This window comes from Pogoniulus pusillus, chromosome 39, assembly GCF_015220805.1.
Source record: "Pogoniulus pusillus isolate bPogPus1 chromosome 39, bPogPus1.pri, whole genome shotgun sequence".
In the NCBI taxonomy this organism is placed as follows: domain Eukaryota; kingdom Metazoa; phylum Chordata; class Aves; order Piciformes; family Lybiidae; genus Pogoniulus; species Pogoniulus pusillus.
Window position 1 is genome coordinate 8827367 of NC_087302.1, and position 23157 is coordinate 8850523.

A 23157-nucleotide genomic window follows, 5' to 3' on the forward strand; every position below is an offset into this window, starting at 1 on the left:
TGCCTTCAGTGGAGGTGGAGAGCAGCAGAACTGTAAGAAGCTGAGGGCTTTCCAAAGCTGAAGTTACTCAGATGCAGAGCTTGATCTATTCTAGACAAGCCACGGAAGTTTTTGTGCCTATAATGAGGGAGAGTTGCTAACAGAGCTCCTCACAGATCCTTCTGCTGCCCACCTCTGTTCTGCCTCTCGGGACTGTCCCAGCATCTGAAGGGGAAGGTTCTGTTTCTGGGTGCCTGCTGCTGGTGAGGAGTAAGCCGTGTGCTGGGCTCCTGGGGATGGAAGGAAGGGAGCAGCAGCTAGGCTGCTGTTTGTGTGTTTAATGGCTCCTGCTTTCCTGCTCACCTTCATTTCAGCAGCTTGTTAGAAGTCTTGTCATTACAGAAGAGGAGGCCCGTGGACAGTTAAATATCTCATGCTCAGAAAGCTGGCCGTGGTGAGGCTCTCGGGCCACATTAAGTGTCCCTCTGCAATCCAGCACCACAGCATCTTTGGAGATGATTCTGTGCCAGTGGAGCAGCAGCACTGCAGAGCAGATGAGCTCACAACAGCCACTCTTTGTACACAAAGAGCAGACCAACCTCCGGTGTGGTGCTGGGATGGAGCTGGGTGCGAGCTCCTGGGACCCTTGTGCCCTGCTCACTCGCCCTCTGTGTGCTGACTGATCCTGCCCTGGGGGCAGAATCAACCCCTGTGGAGCAGGGGGGTGCTCTGAGATGCTAAAGGCTGAGTGGGAACCCCTCCTCAGTATGAGCTCATCCCCTGGTTCATAGCATCACAGACTGCTATGGGTTGGAAGGGACCTAAAGCTGCTCCAGTCCAGCCCCGCTGCAGTCAGCAGGGACAGCTGCAGAGCAGAGCCTGAGATGCAGTTCCTCTTGATGCACAGAAGTGAAGGCTTAAGGCATGGTTCAGTGTGTTCCATGCAGTCACTCCTGAAGCAGTCCATCCCCAGGCCTCTCCTGTGCGGCACCTGCCAGCACTTTGCTCCGGCTTTAAAAGCCTCAGAAGGGAGACACAAGAAGGACCCTGCTGAAGTGTTAGCATCCCCTGCACTGCTTCAGGGCTGCACATCCCCAATCCCCTCTGCAGCTCTTCTGGTTGCAGATGCTTTACTGTCAGATACCTGGTGGGGACTACTACTGCCTCCTGGTTGCACTCTTTGATGTTGTCAGCAGCAGAGGCACAGGGCAGAGCAGCTTCCCCTGGCAGCAGCGTAAAATGGAGCTGCTGGGAGCCAGAAGCTGATCTGGTCAAGCTGCTTCTTGCTCTGAAAAAGCCTAAAGCAGAGTCTTGTGGCTGTTAGCTGATGATTGAGATGTGCCCATGGGGAGGTTGGTCCAGTGATCTGTGTGTGCAAAGAGGGCCTGGTGAAGCTGCTTGCAGTGCCAACGGCAAGGATGAAACACAGAACTGTGCAGGCTGCTGGAGCTGTGCTTAGTCCCCTGAACAGGGTCGTGCAGTTGCTCTCAATGAGCTGCAGCCTGCAGCCTCTGAACTCAGCAGGCTGGCAGAGACCAGTGCTGAGCTGCCCCTGCCAGTGACAGTTGAGCTCCTCCTGTGCATGAGGGCAGCCCAGGGCAGGTCAGTGTGCAGTGCTCTGAGTGTTAACAGCCCTTGTGCAGGCAGCTGAGGGGGAAGGCAGCCACAGGCAGCTCTGTGCAGCAGGCAGCTGTGGCAGACAGGCTGAAGGGTTGCCCACTGGCATTGCCAGCAGTGGGTGTTGTGTGGACGTTCAGGGAGAGACCTGCTCCTGCTGTGGACAGGTGGGGTTCTTGGTGTCACATAAGGGTGGATGCCAGGAGGTAGTGGTGCCTTCACCACAGCTTTTGGGGCCTTGGGGAAGAAAACGTTAGGGCTGTGGTTGCTGTGGGGTGGCCTGAAGTGATGAGCTCCCTTCAGCCCCTCAGCCCTGTTTGGGTGCTTAAGTCCCCAGGGAATTAGTGCTGCAATTAGAAGCTCACAGCTGGGGATTGAGAACATTTGCACCGAGATGTGAAACTCCAGGACAGCTCCTGCTGCTGCGAGGAGTGGAAACTCAGAGCTGGGAGCTGGAGTTGACAGCAAATGCAGATCTGTCACTTGTTCTTCAGGGGGGAGCTGCTGGTGAAGCTGCATCTTGTAAAAGCTCAGCTCTGACAAGCTCCTGCAGAGCAGCCGCTGGTGCTTCGAGTGACAAATGCAGGCCCTTCAGCCTCTGCCTGCTCCTGCTGCCCGCAGCCTGTCGTGCCCTCCCTGTCTCTGGCTCCTGTGGGCCCTGCTGTGCTCTGCTGGCTGCAGGGTGCTGGACTGGATGAGCTTCCCAGGTCCCTTCCACCCTAGCACTGCAAGGTTCCATGGTTCTGTCTCCACCAGGTGGGTCACAGGACCCCCCCTTGCTCCCAGCAGCCTCCTGTAGTGTTTCCTTGACTCTCTTCGGGTGTAGGGGTCACACTTGTGCCCCCGGGCTGGCTGTTGGGAGCAGCAGAGGCTGTTTTGGGGAGTGCCCCTTGCCCTGAGCTGGCCTCCTCGCACAGCTCTCCAGCTGGAAAGCTCTTAGGGCTGATGGAGCCGAAGGCAGGCTGCAGGCAGAGGTTGTCCTCTCTGCTGTGCTGGGCCATCGGGACCTCGATTGGCTTAATTATTGTGCTGATCATTCTCTTATCTCCAGATCCCAGCATTTCCTCTTGCTTTTCCTGTCAGGAATTCTTGCATCACCCCTCAGGGTCAAATCTCTTTTCCCTTTGCCCCCAGTGAGATTTCCTCTGTCCCAGTGAACTTTGGGAGGTGAAAGTTCAGCATGAGCTAAAGAGTGGAGGGCAAGAGGATGGGGACAGACTCTTGTCAGTGGTGCCCAGTGACAGGACAAGGGGCAGTGGGCACAAACTGGTGTGAGGGTGCTGGAGCCCTGGATCAGGCTGCCCAGAGAGGTTGTGGAGTCTTCTCTGGAGAGCTCCCTGATCCCCAGAGGCCCCTTCCAGCCCCTCCATGCCGGCAGTCTGGGGTCTGGGCATGCACACAGCTGATGCTTCTCCTTTTCCTTCCCTCAGAATGACCTTGCTGTGTCCGTGGGAGGCACTGATGCAGCAGAGACACAGCACAATCCCATGCTCTCATACTGGTGGCCACTGGGAGGGCTTTGCAGCCGTGGGGGAGGTTTGAAGCCCCTTCCAGAGAGCTCCATCAGCATCGAAATGCCCCCGAAGCTGGGCAAGTGCCACACTCGTGGGGTGCTGCTCCGTTGGTGCTTTCTGGATGAAGCTTCCTCCCTGCATGCCAATGAGCTGCTGCAGGAGCTCTCAGCTTGGTGACAAAAGACCTCAGGACTGTGTAATCCTCCTCTGTGTCTCTCGATGGATTTGCTGGCTCCAGGCTTCAGCCTCGGCTCTGGGGAGGAGGTAGAACCGGGGAAATCAGGATGGGCACCAGAGCTTGCTGAGAGCAGGGCAGTGGGAAGGAGCCTCTAGTGGCCTTCTGCAAATAATCCCCCTGGCTCCCTCAGCCCCGGGGCAGTCTCCTTGCAGGCAGATCCTGCTCTGGCCTCTCTTGCCTGTTGCTGTTTTCCTGGCTGCCTGCCGTGTGGAGCTCAGCCCTGCCCCAGCCCTCGGTGACAGCCACACCCAGCTGCTTTTTGTGGGTGGTGGTGCTGGTTTTCAGCAAAACAGACAAATCACAGGACCACAGATGTCAGGGGTTGGAAGGGACCCAAAGAGCTCATCGAGTCCAACTCCCTGCCAGAACAGGACCATCCAATCTAGTTCTGGTCACACAGCAACACATCCAGACAGGCCTGGAAAGGCTCCAGAGGAGACTCCTCAGCCTCTCTGGGCAGCCTGTGCCAGGGCTCTGGGACCCTTCCAGTCAAGAAGTTCCCCCTTGTGTTGAGCTGGAACCTCCTGTGCTGCAGCTTCTGTCCATTGCTGCTTGTCCTAGCCCAGGGAGCAGTGACCAGAGCCTGTCCCCCCCTGCTGACCCCCAGCCCTCAGATAATTTTAGACATTTATTAGATCCCCTCTCAGTCTTCTCTTCTCCAGACGAAGCAGCCTCAGGGCTCTCAGCCTCTCCTCATCAGTCAGCTCCAGTCCCCTCATAGAACCATAGAATGGTTTAGGTCAGAAGGGACCTCAAGGATCATCCAGTTCCAACCCCCTGCCATAGGCAGGGACACCTCCCACTAGAACAGGTAGCCCTCCACTGGACCCTCTCCAGCAGTCCCTCTTCAACTGAGGAGCCCAAAACTGAAGGCAGTACTCAAGATTAGGTCTCACCAGAGCAGAATAGAGGCAAAGGAGAACCTCCCTGGGTCTGCTGGACACACTCTGCTTAAGGTACCCCAGGATCCCACTGGCCCTCTTGGCCACCAGGGCACACTGATCAGCATGCTGCAGGCTGGAGCCTCTCTGCAGCACTTCAGCCTTTCTGTATTCCAAAGTATTTGGAGTCCTGGGTCCAGTTCTGGGCTTCCCAGTTCAGGAGAGACAGGGAGAGAGTCCAGTGGAGGCTACAAAGCTGCTGAGGGACCTGGAGCAGTTCTGTGAGGAGCAAAGGCTGAAAGCCCTGGGACTGAGCCTGGAGGAGAGTAGCCCTAGAGAGGGTCTGATCATTGCTCAGCAAGAGCTAAAGGGCTGTGGGGGGCAAGAGGATGGGGCCAGACTCTTGTCATTGGTGCCCAGGGACAGGACAAGGGGCGGTAGGCACACACTGGAACCCAGGAGGTTCCATCTGAACAGGCTGCCCAGAGAGGTTGTGGAGTCTTCTTTGGGCATTGTGACCCTGAGCAAGCTGCTGGTGGTGCCCTGCTGGAGCAGGGGTTGGACTGGATGACCTCCAGAGGTCCCTTCTAGCCCTCACCATGCTGGGATCCTATCTCAGTTTTCCAGCGATTTCTTTGCACCTCTGCAGCACGGAGCCAGCTGAGCGGTGAGAGCCATGGCTGCACGGAGCCAGCTGAGCAGTGACAGCCGTGGCTGCACGGAGCCAGCTGAGCGGTGAGAGCCATGGCTGCACGGAGCCAGCTGAGCAGTGACAGCCGTGGCTGCACGGAGCCAGCTGAGCAGTGAGAGCCATGGCTGCACGGAGCCAGCTGAGCAGTGACAGCCGTGGCTGCACGGAGCCAGCTGAGCAGTGAGAGCCATGGCTGCACGGAGCCAGCTGAGCAGTGAGAGCCATGGCTGCACGGAGCCAGCTGAGCGGTGAGAGCCATGGCTGCACGGAGCCAGCTGAGCGGTGAGAGCCATGGCTGCACGGAGCCAGCTGAGCGGTGAGAGCCATGGCTGCACGGAGCCAGCTGAGCGGTGAGAGCCATGGCTGCACGGAGCCAGCTGAGCGGTGAGAGCCATGGCTGCACGGAGCCAGCTGAGCAGTGACAGCCATGGCTGCACGGAGCCAGCTGAGCAGTGACAGCCATGGCTGCATGGAGGTGGGAGGCAAAAGCATTTTGCAGTTTTATATCTGTCATTTCACCCCAAACTCACCCCACAACCTGCTCAGGGCCTCAGAGGAAAAAGCCAGGTTAAGCCAATGCAAATGAGAGCTGAGTGCTCAGGCTGCAGCCAGGCCTGAGTTGCTCTGCTGTGTTTAGCCAGGAGATTTTTGTGTTTCAATAATTAACCATTGGGACAGAGCAGCCTCAACCCCTCAGCATGGGCTCTGCTCAGGGTGTCCTCTCTTCCAGCCTCATCCTGCCTGGAGCCACGTGGGGCTTGGTCTCTTCCCTCTATATCAGGTGACAGAATGAGAGGCAATGGCCTGAAATTGTGCCAGGGCAGGGTTAGGTTGGACATGAGGAACAATTTCTGTCCTGTAACAGTGGTCAGGGACTGGCACAGGCTGCCCAGGGAGGTGGTGGAGTCCTCATCCCTGGAGGTGTTCAAGAAAGGTGTGCCCATGGCACCTGGGGACAGGGTTTGGTGGCCATGATGGTGCTGGGTTGCTGTTGGATGGATAATCTCAGAGGGCTTTCCCAGCCCAAACAGTCCTGGTGCTGTAGGGTGCAGCTGAGGACTGGTTGTGGAGCTCAGGGATGCTTTAAGGCATTCAGTTTGTGTCCTCTCCCTGTCGTCTTGTCTTTGCAGCCTCCTAATGAAGTGATCAGTAAAGCAGCTTAGGTCAGTGTGTGGATGGGGAGAGTTTTGCTGCTATGGAGACCCAGAGGCATGGGGCAGGGTTCCCCTCTGTGCTCAGAGCCAGGGGCATGGGGCAGGGTCCCCTTCTGCTCACTGTGGTGCAGCTGTGGGTGCACAGCTCTGCTCAGGTCTGTGTAGCACTGGGAGAGCTTCCCTGCTTTTCAGGAAAGGTTCTTGGGTGGCTTAGTGCTGAGGCAGCCTCCTGCAAGTCCTCACCAGGGTGTTTTGACTTGAAGCTGGCAGTGCTGGAGTCTGGACCTGAAAAGTATCAAGTCCTCTGGTGTTAGGGGAAGGCAGCAGGGTGGAAACAAGGGAGCCAGACCTGGCACTCCGAGTTAATGTGAGCTTGGATCCAGCCCTGGCAAAGGGAAGAAGTGAATCTGTCGTGGTGTCAGCCCATAGCCCTGGAGCAGGATGCCCAGAGAGGTTGTGGAGTCTTCTTCTCTGGAGAGCTTCCAAACTCCCCTGGCTGTTGTGATCCTCAGCAAGCTGCTGTGGGGACCCTGCTTTAGCAGAGGGGGTTGGACTGGATGATCCCCAGAGGTCCCTTCCCACCACACCATGCTGGGGTTCTGGGATTGTTCCAGTGAATTCTGAATCACTCTTCCAGGCTGGTTCCAGAACTCCCAGGTAGCTGCATTTCAAGCTCCATAAACTTACTTCTCATGGTGCTCTGAGGGCAGAGGACCACATCCTTCAGTGACTCCTCAGCTGGTCCCATGACTCCCTCTCCCTCGTGGGATTTGGTGCTCCAGGAGCACTGCTTCTCTGCTTCCCACAGCAGGAAGGGCTCCACTGGAGGTGGGATTTGGCAGGAGCCTTTTAAGACTCTGCGTGGTTTTGTTTCACAAAAAGGACCCTCCCTGGTGGAGCTCAGCCTGAAGCTGACTTTGGTTCTGAATGGGAGTCAGAGTCCAGCCCCTGGCAGCATTTCCCAGAGCCCAAAGCTGAAGTCTTCTGCAGCTGCACCCAGCAGAGCATCTCACAGAGGCGGCTCAGGGGCGGTCCAGTGGAACTTGGCCTCTTTCCCCAGCTCTGTCCTTAAAAGACCAGGAAAAGCAAGAGCTGAAGCTTACCTCCCCCTCGTCCCCAGGGCCAATCCTGTACCAGCCTTGCATCCAGCAGCAGCTGCTCTGAGGTGCCCACAGGGGTATTTCCCTGGGACATCTCCCATCCGGGGGCTTCTTGGGTTGTTGGGGTCGTTTTCTGCTCCACTGGTGCCAAGGGTATCAGCCAGCCCTGGGTCTCTGCAGGGTTTCCTCTCATGCAGGGGCTTTAGGGCCTTAGGATATTGAAAATTCCCAACTACCCGAGGCACAGTTTCACCTTAACAGATTAACCTGATCATTGTCGCTGTCACTGTGCCCTCTGCGTGGCTTTTAGAGCCTCAGCTTACAAGGTCTGCTCGAGGGCTGGGCTTGGGAAGTCGCAGTGGTGGTTTCAGGAGGGGTTCTGGAGGCTGTGTGGAAATGCAGCTTGCATTAACTGCTGCTTTGGGGCAAATTCGGTCATTTCTGTGCAGCCCTTCAGGGAAAAGGCACCAGCTCGGGCAGCAGCTTTTACCTTGGCATGGGGTTTGCCCCGAGGCACTGGCAGTGCCTGGCTTCGCTCCGGGCACGGAGCTGTCTCCAGCTGTCTCCAGCTCCCTCTCCTGGGTCCTCCAGGCACTTGGCCCTGTGCTGCTGCCTCTGCAAACTTCATCTCTGTTGCAGCTCTTTCTCGCTGGCAGTGGTGAGGAGCACAGGCCCAGGGCTGGGAAATGTGATGGCTTCAAAGCAAACCAACCCAAAACCGCCCCCCAGACACAGCTGAGCACAGCCCAGCTCACCTGTGTGTGCTGTGTGCGAGTTCAGCTGCACAGGCTGTGCTGCTGGTGGCAGTGGGGGCTGCACACTTGCACAGGGTGAGCCAGAGAATTTGGGGTTCCCTTGCCTTAGCTGTGTGCTCTGGAGGGGTGGACTGGCTGCAGCTGTTAATTTTCAGATGCTAGCAGGCTGTGGAAGGGAAGGCTCTGTGGAGTCCTGTCCTCTCCTCATCCCTTCCACATCCCCCATTTTTACAAAGGCTCTTCTGGGCAGGGTGCTAAGGTGCCTTTTCTGTGTCAGAGGAAACTTAGCATCCAGCAGACACATGGCAGGTACAGTCCTGGGGCTGCCTTGAACCTGTCCTCAGGCTTTATGAATAATGCAGCATCTGCTGCTTTATCTTGTTCCAGATTGAGAAAATCATGAGCTCCATCGGCGAAGGCATCGACTTCTCTCAGGAGCAGCAGAGGATCTCAGGTAGTGTACCCAGCTCCTGTCTCTCTGCCTTGGCTGGGCTCTGGACAAAGACAAGGTGCTGGCTCCTGCCTGCAGAGCTCTTTAACCTACTCTGGCTCCCAGAAGGGGGAAGAGGGCTCTGCACAGCAGGAGCAGACTTTGGCTTCCCAGTGTATTGCTCACAGCAATCCCAGCTCCATACTCCTCTGGCAGATGGATTGAATTGAGTAGCGCTCAGCTGTCCCACCCTCAGCCTGCTGGAGGGGAAGGGACTGGGTGAAGAGCACCACAGCTGGTGCTGGGAAGGGAGGGGACCCTGATTAGCCCAGCGCTGGTTAATGCTCCCCTGGTGGCATCAGCGTGTGTAGGGTTTGCTTCTTTCCATTCTGTTCCTGAATGCTGGGGCTTGCAGCACATCAGCTGGGCAGTCCTGAGGTGGTGTCTGGCACCTTGGCACAGCTTTAAACCTCAGCTCATGGCTGAGCATTGTGGAGTTGTTACTGATGGTTTCTGATGCCTGAAGTGACTCCTTACAGTCCTTGCCTTAGGTCTTGAGTCGCTGGCTGGTGTGAGTGCTCTGAAGAGTTTCTTGTGCTCTCCCTCAAGCTCATGGCAGTGGAATCAGGTCCATGGTGTCTGCCTCCTTGCTCCTGCTCATGCAGCCCAGTGGCAGCTGCATTCTGGTGCTTCAGACTTGCAGCTGGTCCTTGCTCAGTGTCAGGAGCAGGACCAGGTTTTCTGCACCTACAGAATGAAAGAATGAAAATCTAACTTGCATCTGAAGGATGGTGTGAAGGCTCCAGCCAGCACCTTACGGGTAGGAAGTTCTGCCGATCTCCTGGATCCTGCAGTTACTGTTCTCAACACAGCTTCTGGGAACTTCCAGCTGATGGCTCACAGCTTTCTCCTGCCTTGCAGAATGTTTGTCTCAGGTTTCTGTTAACTCTCTGGTGGGTAGCAACAACATTTTCTGGAAGCAGCCAGTCTGACAGAGAGCTGCTGCCTGTCTGTCTTCTGGCTGTTCTCAGTCCCCACCACGATCGGACTTCTGTTGCAGGTGCATGAGGCAGGGACAAGAGGCTGTGTTTTGTTATGTCAGTGTGGGTCTGTTCCTGTGGAAATGAGCAGAACTTCTCTGCAGCCCTCCACACTCTGGGGTTCTGCTCTTTAAGGCTCAAGAAGTCCTTTCAGCCCTGGAGGCGTGAGATGGAATTGTGTTTAAAGTTGCTCCCTCCTCTTGCCCCCCGCCCTTTAGCTCTTGCTCAGCATTGCTCAGATCCCCTCTGGGGCTGCTCTTGTGCAGGCTCAGCCCCAGGGCTCTCAGCCTTTGCTCCTCACAGAGCTGCTCCAGGTCCCTCAGCAGCTGTGTAGCCTCCACTGGACTGTCTCCAGCAGTTCCCTGTCCTTCTTGAACTGGGAAACCCAGAACTGGACCCAGTAATCCAGATGTGGCCTCACCAGAATAGCAGGGAGGGAGGAGAACCTCACCTGCGCTGCTGGCCACGCTTTTCTTCCTGCCCCACGTTCTCTTCCCTGCCTTCAAGCCAGGAGCACAGACAAAAGCAGAACTCGTTTGCCTTTCCTGCAGCGCAGTGGAGGACGCTGGAAAGCTGCCACCACGAGGAACTTTGTCCTTTTAAATTCTGCATCCCAGCTGCTCCGGGTGAGCACCTCCCTTGAGGAGATGCTGATGTGGATCCCCGTAGGCAACTCCTGCTGATCTGCAGCCCTTTTGACCCATGGGGTTTTGCCTCGGAGAGGTGGAATTCCCACTGCATTCCCAGTGGAAATTCCACCTGTGCCTGCCCTAGACTGTACGTGGACTGCTCAGGGCTTCTCGGGCCAGATGGCTTTGCCGAGGGCGGGGAAGGGACCGCGGGGTTTGGTTTGAAGGCGATGGCACTGTTTGAGGTCCGGCTCGGTGACCCCACCCCAGCATGTCCGTGGCAGGTGAAGCAGTGCCCGGTCGATAGCGGCAGTGAGGAGGTCTGGCAGGGAGGGGAGGAGGAGCCTCTCCAGCTCTGCGGCCAAAGCTGCCATTGTGCCGGCAGTTCTCAGCAAAATGCACACCCAGCTCTGGCAGCAGGAGACCCAGGAGCTGCCCCCGCCCCGGCCAGGTGCTCCCCCACGGGCTGGGATGTGTCAGGCTCCAGCTGGGACCCCTCGGAGGCAGATCCATTGCTGGTGCACAGCCTCTGTCCTCTTTCCTCTCTGAGTGCAGCCAGCCGGGGAGCAGCAGCAGTGCCTCCACCCCAGGGAGCCCGGAACTTCTGTGAGACAGGGAACTGCTGAAGAGAGTCCAGCAAAGGCTATGAGGTTGCTGAGGGGCCTGGAGCATCTCAAGCAGAGAGCCCTGGCGCTGCTGAGCCTGGAGAAGAGCAGCCCCAGAGGAGATCTGCTCAGTGCTCAGCAGGAGCACTGAAGTCTGTGGTTCTTGAGGCGAGCCTTGCCAGGGGGGCTGTGTGGCTCCAGTTGCTCTCTTTGCAAGTGTTAAATACTCCAGTTATTTCTAACTGCCCTCTGTTGACTCTTCCCCCTTCTGCAGGCTTTTAAAACTGAAATTCCTAAACTGAGGCACATGGGGAAAAGGATGGAGCTGAGAATTAGCAGTTTGCTTCGGTCAGGAGTTGTGGTCAGGCTCTTGCTGGGGGGTGCATTGCTGGGGCTTCATTTGTTCTTGTGCCGTCCTTGGTACCTGCAAGTATTAAGTGTATTTTGTGCTGCTTTATTTTCAGCTCAGGATGTTTCGGGCATCTCTTATATTCTTTTTCTTTTCGATGTACCCTCCCCCCCATTCCCCTCCCTCACTCTGTGTTGATTGGAAGTGATTTTACAGGCACAAACGCTGCACTTGGTGTCGGTGCAGGTTTCCCCATTCAAAGCAGAACTGCAGCACCAGAGCACAAAAGGCTGAGCAGAGTAAATGCATTTTTGTGAGGGAATTCAGGAGCTCAAGACCTTCTGCGGTTTCATTCCCCTCCCAGAATTGCTGTAGTAGGCAGCAAGCAGTTTCCTCACCTCTCTCTCCATAAATTAAACATGAGCCAGCCACAAATCACCGGGAACGGGCAGAGCAGACCTGGACCATCATTGTTTGAAAGCCCAGGCTGCCGGCTCCATCCGTCAGTAAAGCCTGGGCAGCCAGGAATTTCCACTGGAGAGTTAGAGCGCTGCTGCCTCCCTCCCCTCTCCTGCAGCCTCTGCTGCCAAGGCTGCTCACGGCTTGTACAGAGGATGGAAGAGCTGGGAGGGGTAGGAGGATGAGGAGAAGGGAGGGACAGGCAGTGCGAGAGCAGGAGACAGGACCGAGAGTGAAACGGCAAGCGTGGAGCTCGCTGCCTGCAGACAAAGCCCAGCGCTGCTGCAGCGCCCGGCAAGGACGGGCGGGGACGCGGCTGCCGCCGGCGCAGCGAGCAGCAAGGAAGCGAAGGATGGAGAGCCCGGGCCAGCAGCAGCTGCTGGCATCAGCTCCAGCTTCAGATGCTGCCCTCCTGCGCAGGCTGCCTTAGGGGAGGGAGACGGAAACCCTTTGTGATGCCCGCGTTTCTCCTGCTGCAGCGTGCACTAGAAGGACCGGCCAGCGCTGCCCGACTCGCCTGGCAGAGGAGCCCTCCTGGGGACCAGAGCAGCAGGAGCCCCCACCCCAAGAACTGCCAGATCGCAGCGTGAGCTCTGCCTTTTGCAGCCATCGCAGCGGGCGGGGGTGGGAAGGCTGGCTCCGAAGGTACCAAGCCGCTTCAGCTGACCTGAAGGCTCAAAGGAAGCAAACTTGCATTTCCTGATCGTCCTTCTGTTTGCACAGAGCCTCGGCAGAGGTGTGCCGAGGAGCCTGAGCAGCTCTGCCTTGCGTAGCAAATTCCCCAAGGAGAAGAAGCTCTCTGAACTTTTTTTGGTCCTGTTGAAGGTGTCAAGCTTTTTTAGAGGAGAGTAACAAGTCACTGGACCCTTTTCCCAGGGGTGGGGGAAGGAAGAGCTCATCAGCACAGCGCCTGTAGGGTGCTGGGGAAAAGAATCTCACTCATCAGGCTGAGAGGAGGTGCCAGGGCACGGCTCGGGCTTGAGCTGCCACCGAAGAGGAGCGAGAGTGCTGGCGTTTGCGTGTTCTTTGTTTTACCATGCTTTAGAAGCAAGGATCTAAATGCCTGCTCCTCCAGAGCTGCTCCCTGCTTGAGCCGGGGGCTGAGGTGCAGTGACTGCACTTAGCTGAAGCCAGTGGAGGATGGGCACAGAGGAGCATGCACCGAACACCTGGTGGGACTGGATGCACTGGGTGCAGTCAGTGCCGGAGCAGTGGTGCCGTTCACCTGCCTCCTGCCATGCCCTGTGTCCAGAGAGCTGGTGAAAGGACAGTGCCAAGACTCTCAGCCTCATTGCTCAGGCTCACTCCCACCTCTGCTCCTCCCAATGCCCTAACGGCCAGAAAAAAGCCCTTACCATGGTTTGCCTCTTTCAGGACTGCTTGGGGAGAAAAAGTATAAAGCCCTTCTTTCCTTCTGCTGCAGTCTGTGTGGTTGCTTTGTCTTGCATGTCTGCTGTGGACAGCTGCTCCTGGCTGGCTTCTGCTGCTTTCCTCAAAGTCCGTCGTGTCTGGTTTATGTCTGGGCTGCATGAAGATGCATTTTCTCTCTAGCTGCTTTGCCCTCTGATGCTCCCAGCCCTCTCTGCTGGCCTGCTGAGCAAGGGTGCTGCATCCCAAGTTGCATGGATGAGAGGAGCTCTGCTCCGTTCCCGCGCACCTACGACTGGCTGGGAGTGCCAAGGGTGGAAGTTTGTTGCCCTCCTCCCGCCCACTTCTGATGAGACAAGGAGTGGATCCACATCCCCATGGGGTTGGGCTTTGGATGGCTGCCTGGCAAGGAACTGGTCTGAGCCCTGACAGCAGTGCATGTGATGCCATGGTCGCAGGAGCACTTCCAGGCAGTTGGCCCGGGCCAGGCGTTTCTTTCCCTGAGCGCTAAGAGGGCTCAGAAGCAGAGCGGAGTGCGCCGGGGCACCGACGCCCGCCCATTGTCTGTGCTCACCCGAGGAGCTGTCTGCCCGCTGGGCTGCTGTTCTCTGAGCACAGTGTTTTGGGTTTCTCGCTGGTAATGACCATGATGTGGCAATGCCATCTGTCCTCCTCCGAGTGCCGCTGCTACCGCCTGAACGGCTTCTCGCTGTTCAAGCGCCTGCCGGTTCCTCTCTCGTCAGGTTCACGGATGCTGGAGCAGAGCGTCGGGGAGTGGCTGGAGACCCTCGGCCTGCAGCAGTACGAGAGCAAGCTGCTGCTCAACGGCTTCGACGACCTCCGCTTCCTGGTGAGTCCCTGCCGGGCACAGGCGGCCAGACCTGGCCCCTTGGTACCGCTGCCTGGCGCAGCTGGGCTCTGTCAGCCCAGCAGGAGCAGCTCCGCTATGGGGACAGGCTGGGAGAGTTGGGGCTGTTCAGCCCGGAGAAGGCTCCAGGGAGCTGCGTTTCAGTATCTGAAGGGGACCTGGAAGAAGGCTGGAGGAAGGACTGTTTAGAGGGGCCTGCGGAGATAAGAGGCAATGATTTGGAACTGGAGCAGGGCAGAATTAGCTTGGACATTAGGAGGAAGTTCTGCTTGGTGAGGGTGGTGAGACACTGGAACAGGCTGCCTAGGGAGGTGGTTGAGGCCCCATCCCTGGAGACATCTGAGATCAGATGGGATGTGGCCCTGGGCAGCCTCGTCTAGTTGGGGGTGTCCCTGCTGAGTGCAGGGGGCTTGGACCAGATGACCTCAGAGGGTCCCTTCTGACCCAGTGCTGAAGGGGTGCTGGAAACGCCAGCAGCCATCCAGCAGTGGAGAGGGAAGCCTGGATAGGGCTGGGCAAGGGGCAAGGGAATGGATGCCAGAGCAGTGTCTGCAGGGCGCTCCAAGGCAGAGTGTAATGACTCCATTCAGAAGTGACCCACTGCCTGGCCCTGCCTGGCAAGCATGGTGCCAGCCCTGCCAGCACAGGACTCCAGTGATGAAGGAAATTCACTCCCTGCTTGTGCCCTGGGAGCTGGTGCCTGGTGAGTGGGAATTGGTATTGACTGGGCTCCCTGGCAGGAACCAGCAACACTCAGCTGCAGGCTGCTGCAGAACTCTCATCTGTAAGGGGAAGGGCAGGCTCCTCGTGCGTGTCTGGCTGTGCTTCCATGGGGTGCTTGGAGGCCTCCTTGCTGTTGTCCACAGCTGGTGGTTTTCTTCCCCAGCCGGTGCTGGCAGCCGCCTCTAGGGAAGGAGCTCTGGCTTCAGGCAAGGGGATACTCTCCTCACTCCTTGCTCTCACATTTAAAAGGCCAAATAACTTCAGGAAGATTTCCTGCAGCTCCTGGCTGATCTCCATTTTGCTGCTTATACCCTTTACTGGGAAGCTGACTCTGGCAGCCGTGCCAAGCCTGACTTTAAATCCTCCCTCCAAGGCCAGGGAGTCTGAAGCTAATGCAGCCAGCCCAGCATGAAAATCAAATTACTGAGAACTTCTCCTCTGTGGTGTTGCTCACCTCCAGCTTCTGACGCTGTGGGAATAAAACTTACTGGTACAAACATGGAGCAAGAGGTTAATGTGGGTCTAGAGGTGGTCTGCTGCTCTCAGATGAATTTTTGCTGCCAGCACTGAAGCTGGGCCGTGCCGGGAGTCATTGGCTGCTTGGCTCCAGCCTGGCCCTTCCTCCTCTTTCCTTACAGCAGTTTCTTCATTAGCCACCAGCTCCAGTCACTAACAGAGATTTCAGGCTAGGTGCCATTACCTTCCTGGAGTTCAGCTCTGTCTCTGAAGGGTTTGGTCCCTGCTAGAGCCTCACTGCCTTAAACGTTTCAGAATCCAAGGAGTGATGGGCTGTGGGTTGCCAGTTGCCAGCCAGGCCGTGGGGCTAAGGAGGGTTTAGGAGGAAAATGAAGGTGTTGGAAGCCTTTGGTGTGGAAGGGAGTCACAAGAGGCATGAAGGTCAGGTTGGACAGGACCTGGAGCAGCCTGGGCTGTGGGTGGTGCCCCTGCCCATGGCAGGGGCTTGGAGCTCTGTGATCTTTAAGTTCCCTTCCAACCCACCCCCTTCTGTGCATGCAACCATTCTCACCCTGCCTGGACCTGCAGCCTGAGCTGAGGTGGGCTGAGCCTGCACTCAGGCCTTGCAGTGCCTTGCTTTGTCCCAGCACTTCCAGCAGTTTCTTGTTCAGTTCTTCAACCTGCAGAGCAGCCTGAGGGGCTGCAGTGGTGCCTGTGGCCCAGGAGGGCAGCCTGGGAACAGCTGCCCAGGTTCAAATGCAAACCCCAGGATGCTTGTGCCCAGCTGAGGGTGAATGACCCTGATCCAGTGCTGGCTTCAGGCAGGACTGGGTGCTGCTAAGGCAGGTCAGCAGGGTGGGTTAACCATTGCTGTGCTGTGACCTTCAGGCTTGGGTGCTGTGTTTGTGGGAGGGGATTGGATTCACTGCAGGCTGTGTGGAACCTTCTGGCTTGTTCTGAGGAAGAAATGGGCTTTAAAAGCTGGGTTTAGGCAGCTTAGTCTTCTAAAAGCCTGAGCCTTCTTTGCAGTGTGCACATGGGGCACTTCTCTGTGTCTTCAGAAATTCTCATACTCCTTTGGAGTTGCTTGCAGTGGCTTTGTGGTGGTGCTTGTGGGCAGTGCTGACAGGGAGGCTTTACCTGCTGCTGCTGCTGCTGTGCCTCTCCAACACAAACCCCATGCCCCAAGTGAGCAGAGCCCTCTGCTCAGCCTCTGCCTTGCCTTCACTGCCAGCACTACTGGCTTGGGGCAGTCAGACTGTGACACTCAACTTCTGCTTTAATTCAGAGAGCAGCCTGAGCTGCCAGCTGAGGATGAGAAAAAGCTGGAGTGGAGATGGTGCTGAACATCCTCTGCTGCACAGCCTGCTGGAGCTCTCTCATAATTTGTGCTCTGGGTAGCCACGGCTGAACTGGGGCTGTTGGCATGGGCTGTGCTGTCCTTAACTTAGCAAAAGCTCAGCTTTGCAAGCAGAGGAAAACTCTCACCAGAGCTGCCTGCCAAGCCCTGGCAGTGCTGGGGGGCCGAGGGCACTCCACCACTCAGGAGAAGCCAGCCCTGCCACCTTCCATGCTGAGGAATGTAGCCCTGGGAGTGCTCAGGGCTTCAGGAGAGCCACGGCCTCATCCTCCACCAGAGGGGGAAAACAAAAAGTCACATCTCCAAAGTGCAGCAGTGATGAGCAGTGTCAGACTTAGTGGTCCCTGACTGGTAGTGAGCTGGGGGAGCTGGGAGAGCAGGAGACTGTCACAGGAATATGGACTAAGTGGGTTCTGCTGCTCCTAGAGCCAGAGTTGTGTCTGCTGCACTCATCAGTGCCCCTGCAGCAGATGCTCCCTTCAGGAGGTCCATGGGAACTGGTTTTGCACTGGCAGATGTGCAATGCATCCCAGTGCCCTGCTGCAAGCACAGGAGTGAGCAAGGGCCAGGCTGGACTCTGCTGTGTGCTGGAGAGCAGGGCCGTGGCCAGTGTCATAGAATCATAGAATCAACCAGGTTGGCAGAGACCTCCAAGATCATCCAGTCCAACCTGTGCCCCAGCCCTATCCAGTCAACTGGACCATGGCACTAAGTGCCTCATCTAGGCTTTTCTTGAGCACCTCCAGGGACGGTGTCATAGGAAGGGGTTGCAGGGGCTGGTGGTGGGGAAGGAAGTACCATGACCTGCACCCTCCCTACAGCGTTTTATGATCCCACGGATCCCATAATGGTGTCTGAGCTGCTTGCCAAAGCTTTTCCCTGCCCCTGGAGGGCTGAATGTTTGCTGTCCCCCAGACAGCTCATCAGGCTGACATCTGAGAAGGGCAAACCTCTCACACTCTGGCAACTGCACCATTATTCTCTAGCTGAACTTCTTATTCAGTCCAAAGATACTCTGATTCACAAATGAGCAGGTAAAAGAGGACATAAAGCACTTTAATGGCTTTTTTGTTTGCTCTGTTGTTGAAGCCTGGACTCCCGTGGAGTGTGTGGAAAGCAGCTAATGCTGATTGAATGAGACAGAGTCAGGCATGGAAGTCTGTTCTCTGGAGTGCCCTGGGCTCCTCTGGGCTCCTCTATTCTCCTCTGGGCTTTTTGCATTCTTTGGGGTGCCCACGAATAGTTCAGAGCCCTGGCACTAATTGGATCAAATGTAATTCGGTGCCACCTTTGATCAGCCTGCAGTGCTCTTGGTTACTGAAGAGCCTTCCTTTTCTCCCTGTGTCTGGGAAGGCAAAGGGCTGGTGTGGAGCTGAGGCATTGTCTTGGAGTGTGAGCAGAGCTGAGGAGCAGCCCAGCAGGAGACTGCCAGGCAGGGTCTGAGGAGAGCCCTCCCAGCACCAAGGGATGAGATGTCCACAGAGCTGGGTCACCGTCCTGCAGACCCTCACGTTTTGGATGCTGGCTCCGTGGTGTTTGCCTTTCCGCATCATCTTCCTTCGCAGCCCATGCCTGCACGGCTGCGGCGAGCACAGGGCATCTCCTGGGGGCCTCAGTGGGTTGTGGCTCTGCTTTGCACGGTCTGCTTCAGGAGTAGCCAGCCTGGCTCACGGGTGCTGGTTCCCTGGGCAGCAGCCAGGCTCTGTCCGCCCCAGAGCTGCTTTCTGTTTTCGTATGAGATTTGTTACTTCATAGCAGTCATTTGGGGAAGATGGAACTGACATTCCAGTGGTGGTTTGCACCCAGTGCTGGTCTGTGAAGAACAGGCACCCACTAGAGACCCCCCGAGAAGGGTTTCTGCGTCTGTGCTTGGTGAAATTGAGACAGAACTTTGTGTCAGTGCTGCTGTTGGATGGTTCTTGAGCACAGACGCAGGTAAGCCCTGGGGTTTGCTTAGCTAAGAGCACAACAGCGAAGCCCCAGCAGCAGCTTTGTTTTTAGGAGATGGCAGGGAGTGCATCAGCCACACGCTGGGGCGCTGGCTGCTGTTCAATGCTGCTGCCAGCCTCCTGCAGCTGCCTTTCTTCCTTGGTCCCCAGACTGATGTTGCTGCCCTGGATAGGCATCCTGTAAGAGCAGAACAGGGCCCACGTGGGAGGGTTTCTGCCAAGCATCTGAGCAGGACTCAACTCACACAAAGGCATGGAAGGGGTTGACAGCTCCCTGGTGGGTGTCAGATACTGCTTGGGTGGTTCTCAAGGACTGTGCTTTGTCTGTGGTGCTGTGGGGGTTTGGGTTTCCTCTGGAGAGGGATGGCAAGAGTGGAGACGTGCAGTGAGCCAGGGTCTGAGGGAGCTGCTCCAGAGCTCCCCGGGGGGTGGATGTGGACCGTGGAGAGCAGCCAATTCGAGTGGGCTTTTGAGGAGCAAAGTGGGTGGACCAGAACTGGCAGTTTAGATGATACTTATGTTTGATTCACAAGTAGCTGCAGGCCCAATAAGCATTAAAAAAAGCCATTAAAGTAGCAGTTAATTTTCTTTTCCTCTCCATAAAGCTGCCTGAGCTCAGCAGCCATGACTGATCCCTTCTGCTGCCACTGTCACACTGCCAGCCTGCGGGGGGCAGAGAATGGAACAGCAAGGAAGTGGCCAGTGCTGCTCCAGGCTTTGCTGGGCACTGTGTGGGACTTCCCACAGGCACTGGAGGAACTGTGCCCTTAGCTGAACAACTCTGGCTCTTCCCCTGGTTGCACAGAGTGGCAGATGGGTGGGGGTTGGAAGGCACCTCTGGAGATCTAGTCCAGCCCCCATGCCAACACAGCCATGCCTAGACCAGATTGCACAGGAGCCCATCCAGGCAGGTGTTGAAAGTCTCCAGGGAAGGAGACTCCACAGCCTGCCAGCCCTGCCAGGAGAGCTGTGTGTCATTAACCACTAATGGGGGAGGGGGGGCAGGGGGCTCATTGTCAGCCAGGGTGGCTTTGTCAGCTCCAGGAACACCTTCTCTATAGCTCATCTTTCTCTGCCTTCCCTTAGCCTTGGGATGCTGCCCGAGGCTGTGGGGCCATGAAACCTAATGGCTTTTCACACCTGGCAGCTTAGGCAGAGCCTTGCAGGGCTGCCCCAGACCCCCTTGCTGGGCCTCTAACTGAGTCACTGTCCCCTGGGTGCAAACCCTGAGCTGCCTGTATGGGCTTCCTGAAGGCTGCAGCTAGCTGGTACCAAAGTGACCAAAATGAACGTTCTTGATCCTTTTTTCACCTGGAAATGAGAAATTGAAGTGGTGTTGAGCCCAACCTCACCTGGAAGGAGGTTGGAGCCAGGTGGGGTTGGTCTCTTCTCCCTAATATCAGGTGATAGGACAAGAGGAAATGACCTCAAGTTGAACCAGGGGAGGTTTAGGTTGGAGATAGGAACAATTGCTGCAAGAGTGGTCAGGGATTGGAACAGCAGCTGAGTCCTTCTGCTTTCTGCCACATCCAGGCTTTTAACTGCTGAAAGCAGAGCAGCAGCAGCAAAACCCTCAGCTGGATGCAAGTTGTGTGTGCCGAGGGGAGAGAAAAGAGCTCTGTGTGCTTTCCTCCGAGCAGCAAATGGATGCTTGGCTGCTGCAGCTGAGGGCACTCTGCTGTAGATGTTTGCAGACGCTTTTGTAGTCTGGGGAGGCTGTGTTTGGGTTTTGCATCTGATGCTGTTAATGGCAAACAGATCCTGGTCCCTGTCCGCTGCTGCCTGTACCCCAGGGCTGGTGGCAGGAGCAGCGCCCGAGCTGGCATCGCTTCGCCAGGCCGTCAGGGTTCATTAAGCTGCGCTGCTGGCTGGGTCAGGCTCCACGTCCTGTCCCAAACTTTCTCTGCCTCAGGCTCTTCCTTAGCTGAAAGAGAGCATGGACTGGAGCCAGGATCTGCGAGAAGCAGCATCTCAAAATTGGGTAGTTAAGTGCCTGCAGAGCACCCAGCTGGAGGAGCAGTGCTGGCAGCCTCCCGCAGCCCGCGTCTGGCTCACTCGCCTTCGGGGTCAGCTTGCTTGCAGGAGGGGACACAGTCCCCACAGCCTCACCTTTGACTGGGCTTTTTCTTCCTTAATGAGAACCTGGAGCCTTGCAGGCAGTGTAATTACAGTGCAAGGTGTGAAGCGTGACCGAGGCAGAGCCCTTCTCCAAACACTTGTGTCTACAGGCAGGATGCCCACACTGGCTGTCCTTCAGGGCTCCCCGGGGCAGATCCATCACCAGCAGATCTCTGCCCTCTCTGAGGGCAGTGTTGAGAGCAGAGATGGGCTTCAGACATGCCCCTCGTGGTCCTGTGTATTTGTGCCTTTCCACAGAGGGAGCTCTGGTCAGCTCTGAAGAAGCTGAAGGCCAGGCTAGAGGATGACAGCCCCTCCAGAGTGTCTCTGCCAGTTTGGACCCAGAGGTAGGATTCACTGTGCCCAGTTTCAGCTCCCTGTGGCTGGGCTGGTGGTTCAGGCTCTTTGGATTGCCAGGGGAGCAGAGAAGGATTCTTCTGGGTGATGAATCATAGAGTCATAGATCATTAGGGTTGGAAAAGCCCTCTGAGATCATTGAGTCCAACCATCAACCCCAACACCAACACAGCCTCATGTTCCTTGAACACCCCCAGGGATGGGTACTCCACCACCTCCCTGGGCAGCCTGTTCCAGTCCCTGACCACTTGTGCAGGAAGGAAATTTTTTCTCATCTCCAGCCTGAGCTGTTAAGGATCACAGCTGCTGGCTCCTGCCTACCTCACCCTCACACACAGCTGGAGCTTAGCAGAGGAATCTCACTCCTGCATTCCCTGCCAAAACCATTTAAACCTCTGTGTCCTGGTGGGTTTTTAGGGATCATCCCAGCTCTTCTGGGAAGGAAAAATCACCAAAGATGTTCTACCAGGACTGATGACTGCTGAACACCTGGAGCAGCACGGGGCTGGGTGCCTGGGAAGAGAGCCCAAACAGGCCACCTGAGCGCGAGCTGAGAGCCAGCTCCTGCTGGAAGTGAGGAGAGCATGGGGAGGTGTTGGCACGAGTAGCGCTTTCAAGTGTCTGCCACTCTTGCAGCATGGATGAAAGCAAAGGCTCTGGCCTGGGGTGCAGCCCTGAGCCGTGCTCGCTCTGTGCAGCCAAGGAGGGATGAGCAAGGTGAAACCCACTTGTCAGAAGCAATCAAGTCTGCAGCACATCTTTGGGAGGTTTTTTTGATTGGAATTGGCATTTCTGAGGCTGCTGCTGCAGGACCGTGGGGGTCTTGGCCACCAGCAGAGCCTGTCCCCAGGAGCTCTCCTGTCCCCCACTTCTGCTGCTGGCTGAGCCTGTCCTCAGAGGACCCATAGGGGGCTGACCCTGAGCCCGGGGCACAGGCTCTGCAGCTTTCACTGAGTGCCCGGGAGGTGGCATCTCACGGTCTGGTCGCTGATCTGTGACAGCACCAAAGGCAGCTGGTGGAAAAGATAAAATGACAGAGAGACCCAAGGGGAAGAGTCCCCAGACCTGCACAGGCACAGCCCTGCTCTGGGGTGCTGTGTAGATCCAACCCCAGGAACCTCACAGCAGGTGTTCTCTGTCAGGGCCATCTCCCTCCTGGGGCTTGGTTTCAGCCGGGTGCTGAGCGGCCTCTGCCCTGGCTGCTGCTGGCTTGGCAGGCGCAGGAGCCCAGCAGAGAGCAGGAGGTGCCTGGCTGGTGGCAGTGGTGGCTTGGAGAGAGCATCTCTGCCCCATGGCTTTTGTTTGAGTGGGGTGCTACAGACAAACAGGTGGAAAGTCTGCTTCAGGGAGCTGCTCTGCTCTGGGGCAGGAGCTAAAGGCTCTGCAGGGTGTCTGCAGCTCATCAGCCGTTTTGGGGGCAGATTCCTGCTTGTCACAGAGCTGAAATCTGAGGTCTTTAAAGGACGCTGCTGCGAGCAAAGGCTGATGCACAGCAGGCTGTGGTGATTTATTTGGAGCTGCTCTGCTTTGTCTATCCTTGTTAAGTACCTTGAGAGTCAGGACTGGCACTGAGGGAATTTGATGTGACACACAAAAATCAGGAGTGCTGGAGAAAGCTGCAGGCTTTGCAGTATTTAACTCACTTGGATCCTTGCTCCACAGCAAGGAATTTTCCTTCAACTTGAGATGCTAAAAGTGGCAGAGCACCAATAGGTGCCTTGCCTCGAGCCTGGTACTGCCCATGCTGGTATCACTTAGGCATCCTGGGGCTGTGCCAGCCAAGTGTCTCTGTTGCACTGGCACCAAACTGGCTCAGTGCTGGAAGATGAGCATGAGTGGAAGTGCAGCTGGGCTCAGCAGGCTGGGTTAGCAAACACTGCCCATCAGCACCATCCCAGCTTGTCCAGCTGCTCCACTGAGTGAGCAGTCCCCACTGCTGTCCCCACTTGGTGAAGGGTTTGCTGGGAGACCTTTAAGATCAAGTCTAGCTGTTAACCCAACACTGCCAAGTCCACTGCTGACCATGTCCCTCAGCACCACATCTCCATGGCTTTTGAACCTCTCCAGGGACGATGATTCTACCACTGCCCTGGGCATCCTGTTCCAGGCCTTGGCAACCCTCTGGGGAAGAAATTGTTCCTCGTGTCCAAGCTGAACCTCCCCTGGTGCAACCTAAGACAATTTTCTCTTGTCCTATCTCTGGTTCCTTGGTAGCAGAGCCCAACCCCCACCCGCCTCCAGCCTCTTTTCGCAGAGCTGTGGAGAGCAATGATCTCTGCCCTCAGACTCCTTTTCTCTAGGCTGAACTCCTCCAGCTCCTTCAGCTGCTTCTCCTTAGCACTATCCTCCAGACCCTTCCCCAGCTTTGTTGCCCTTCTCTGGACCTGCTCCAGACCCTCAATGTCCTTCTTGGAGTGAGGAGCCCAAAACAGCCCAGCACTGAAGGTGTGGCCTCACCAGTGCAGAGTGCCCTCACCCTGCCCTGCTCCTGCTAGCCACACCAGTGCTGATCCAAGC

General features: G+C 56.7%; 1 protein-coding gene across 7 annotated transcripts in view; it reads left to right on the forward strand.

Annotated features, from left to right (window-relative positions):
* Positions 1–23157, forward strand: part of ANKS1A (ankyrin repeat and sterile alpha motif domain containing 1A) — a 70714-nt gene that overhangs the window by 34676 nt on the left and 12881 nt on the right. For 6 of the 7 annotated variants that reach the window (XM_064173841.1, XM_064173842.1, XM_064173845.1 and 3 more), the window contains 2 exons: positions 8317–8383; positions 13553–13659. In XM_064173841.1, coding sequence (XP_064029911.1) covers positions 8317–8383; positions 13553–13659 — 174 coding nt within the window. Of the gene's footprint in view, positions 1–8316; positions 8384–12160; positions 12835–13552; positions 13660–23157 lie in introns of those variants that run through there. The other variant, XM_064173848.1, reaches the window with a different exon arrangement.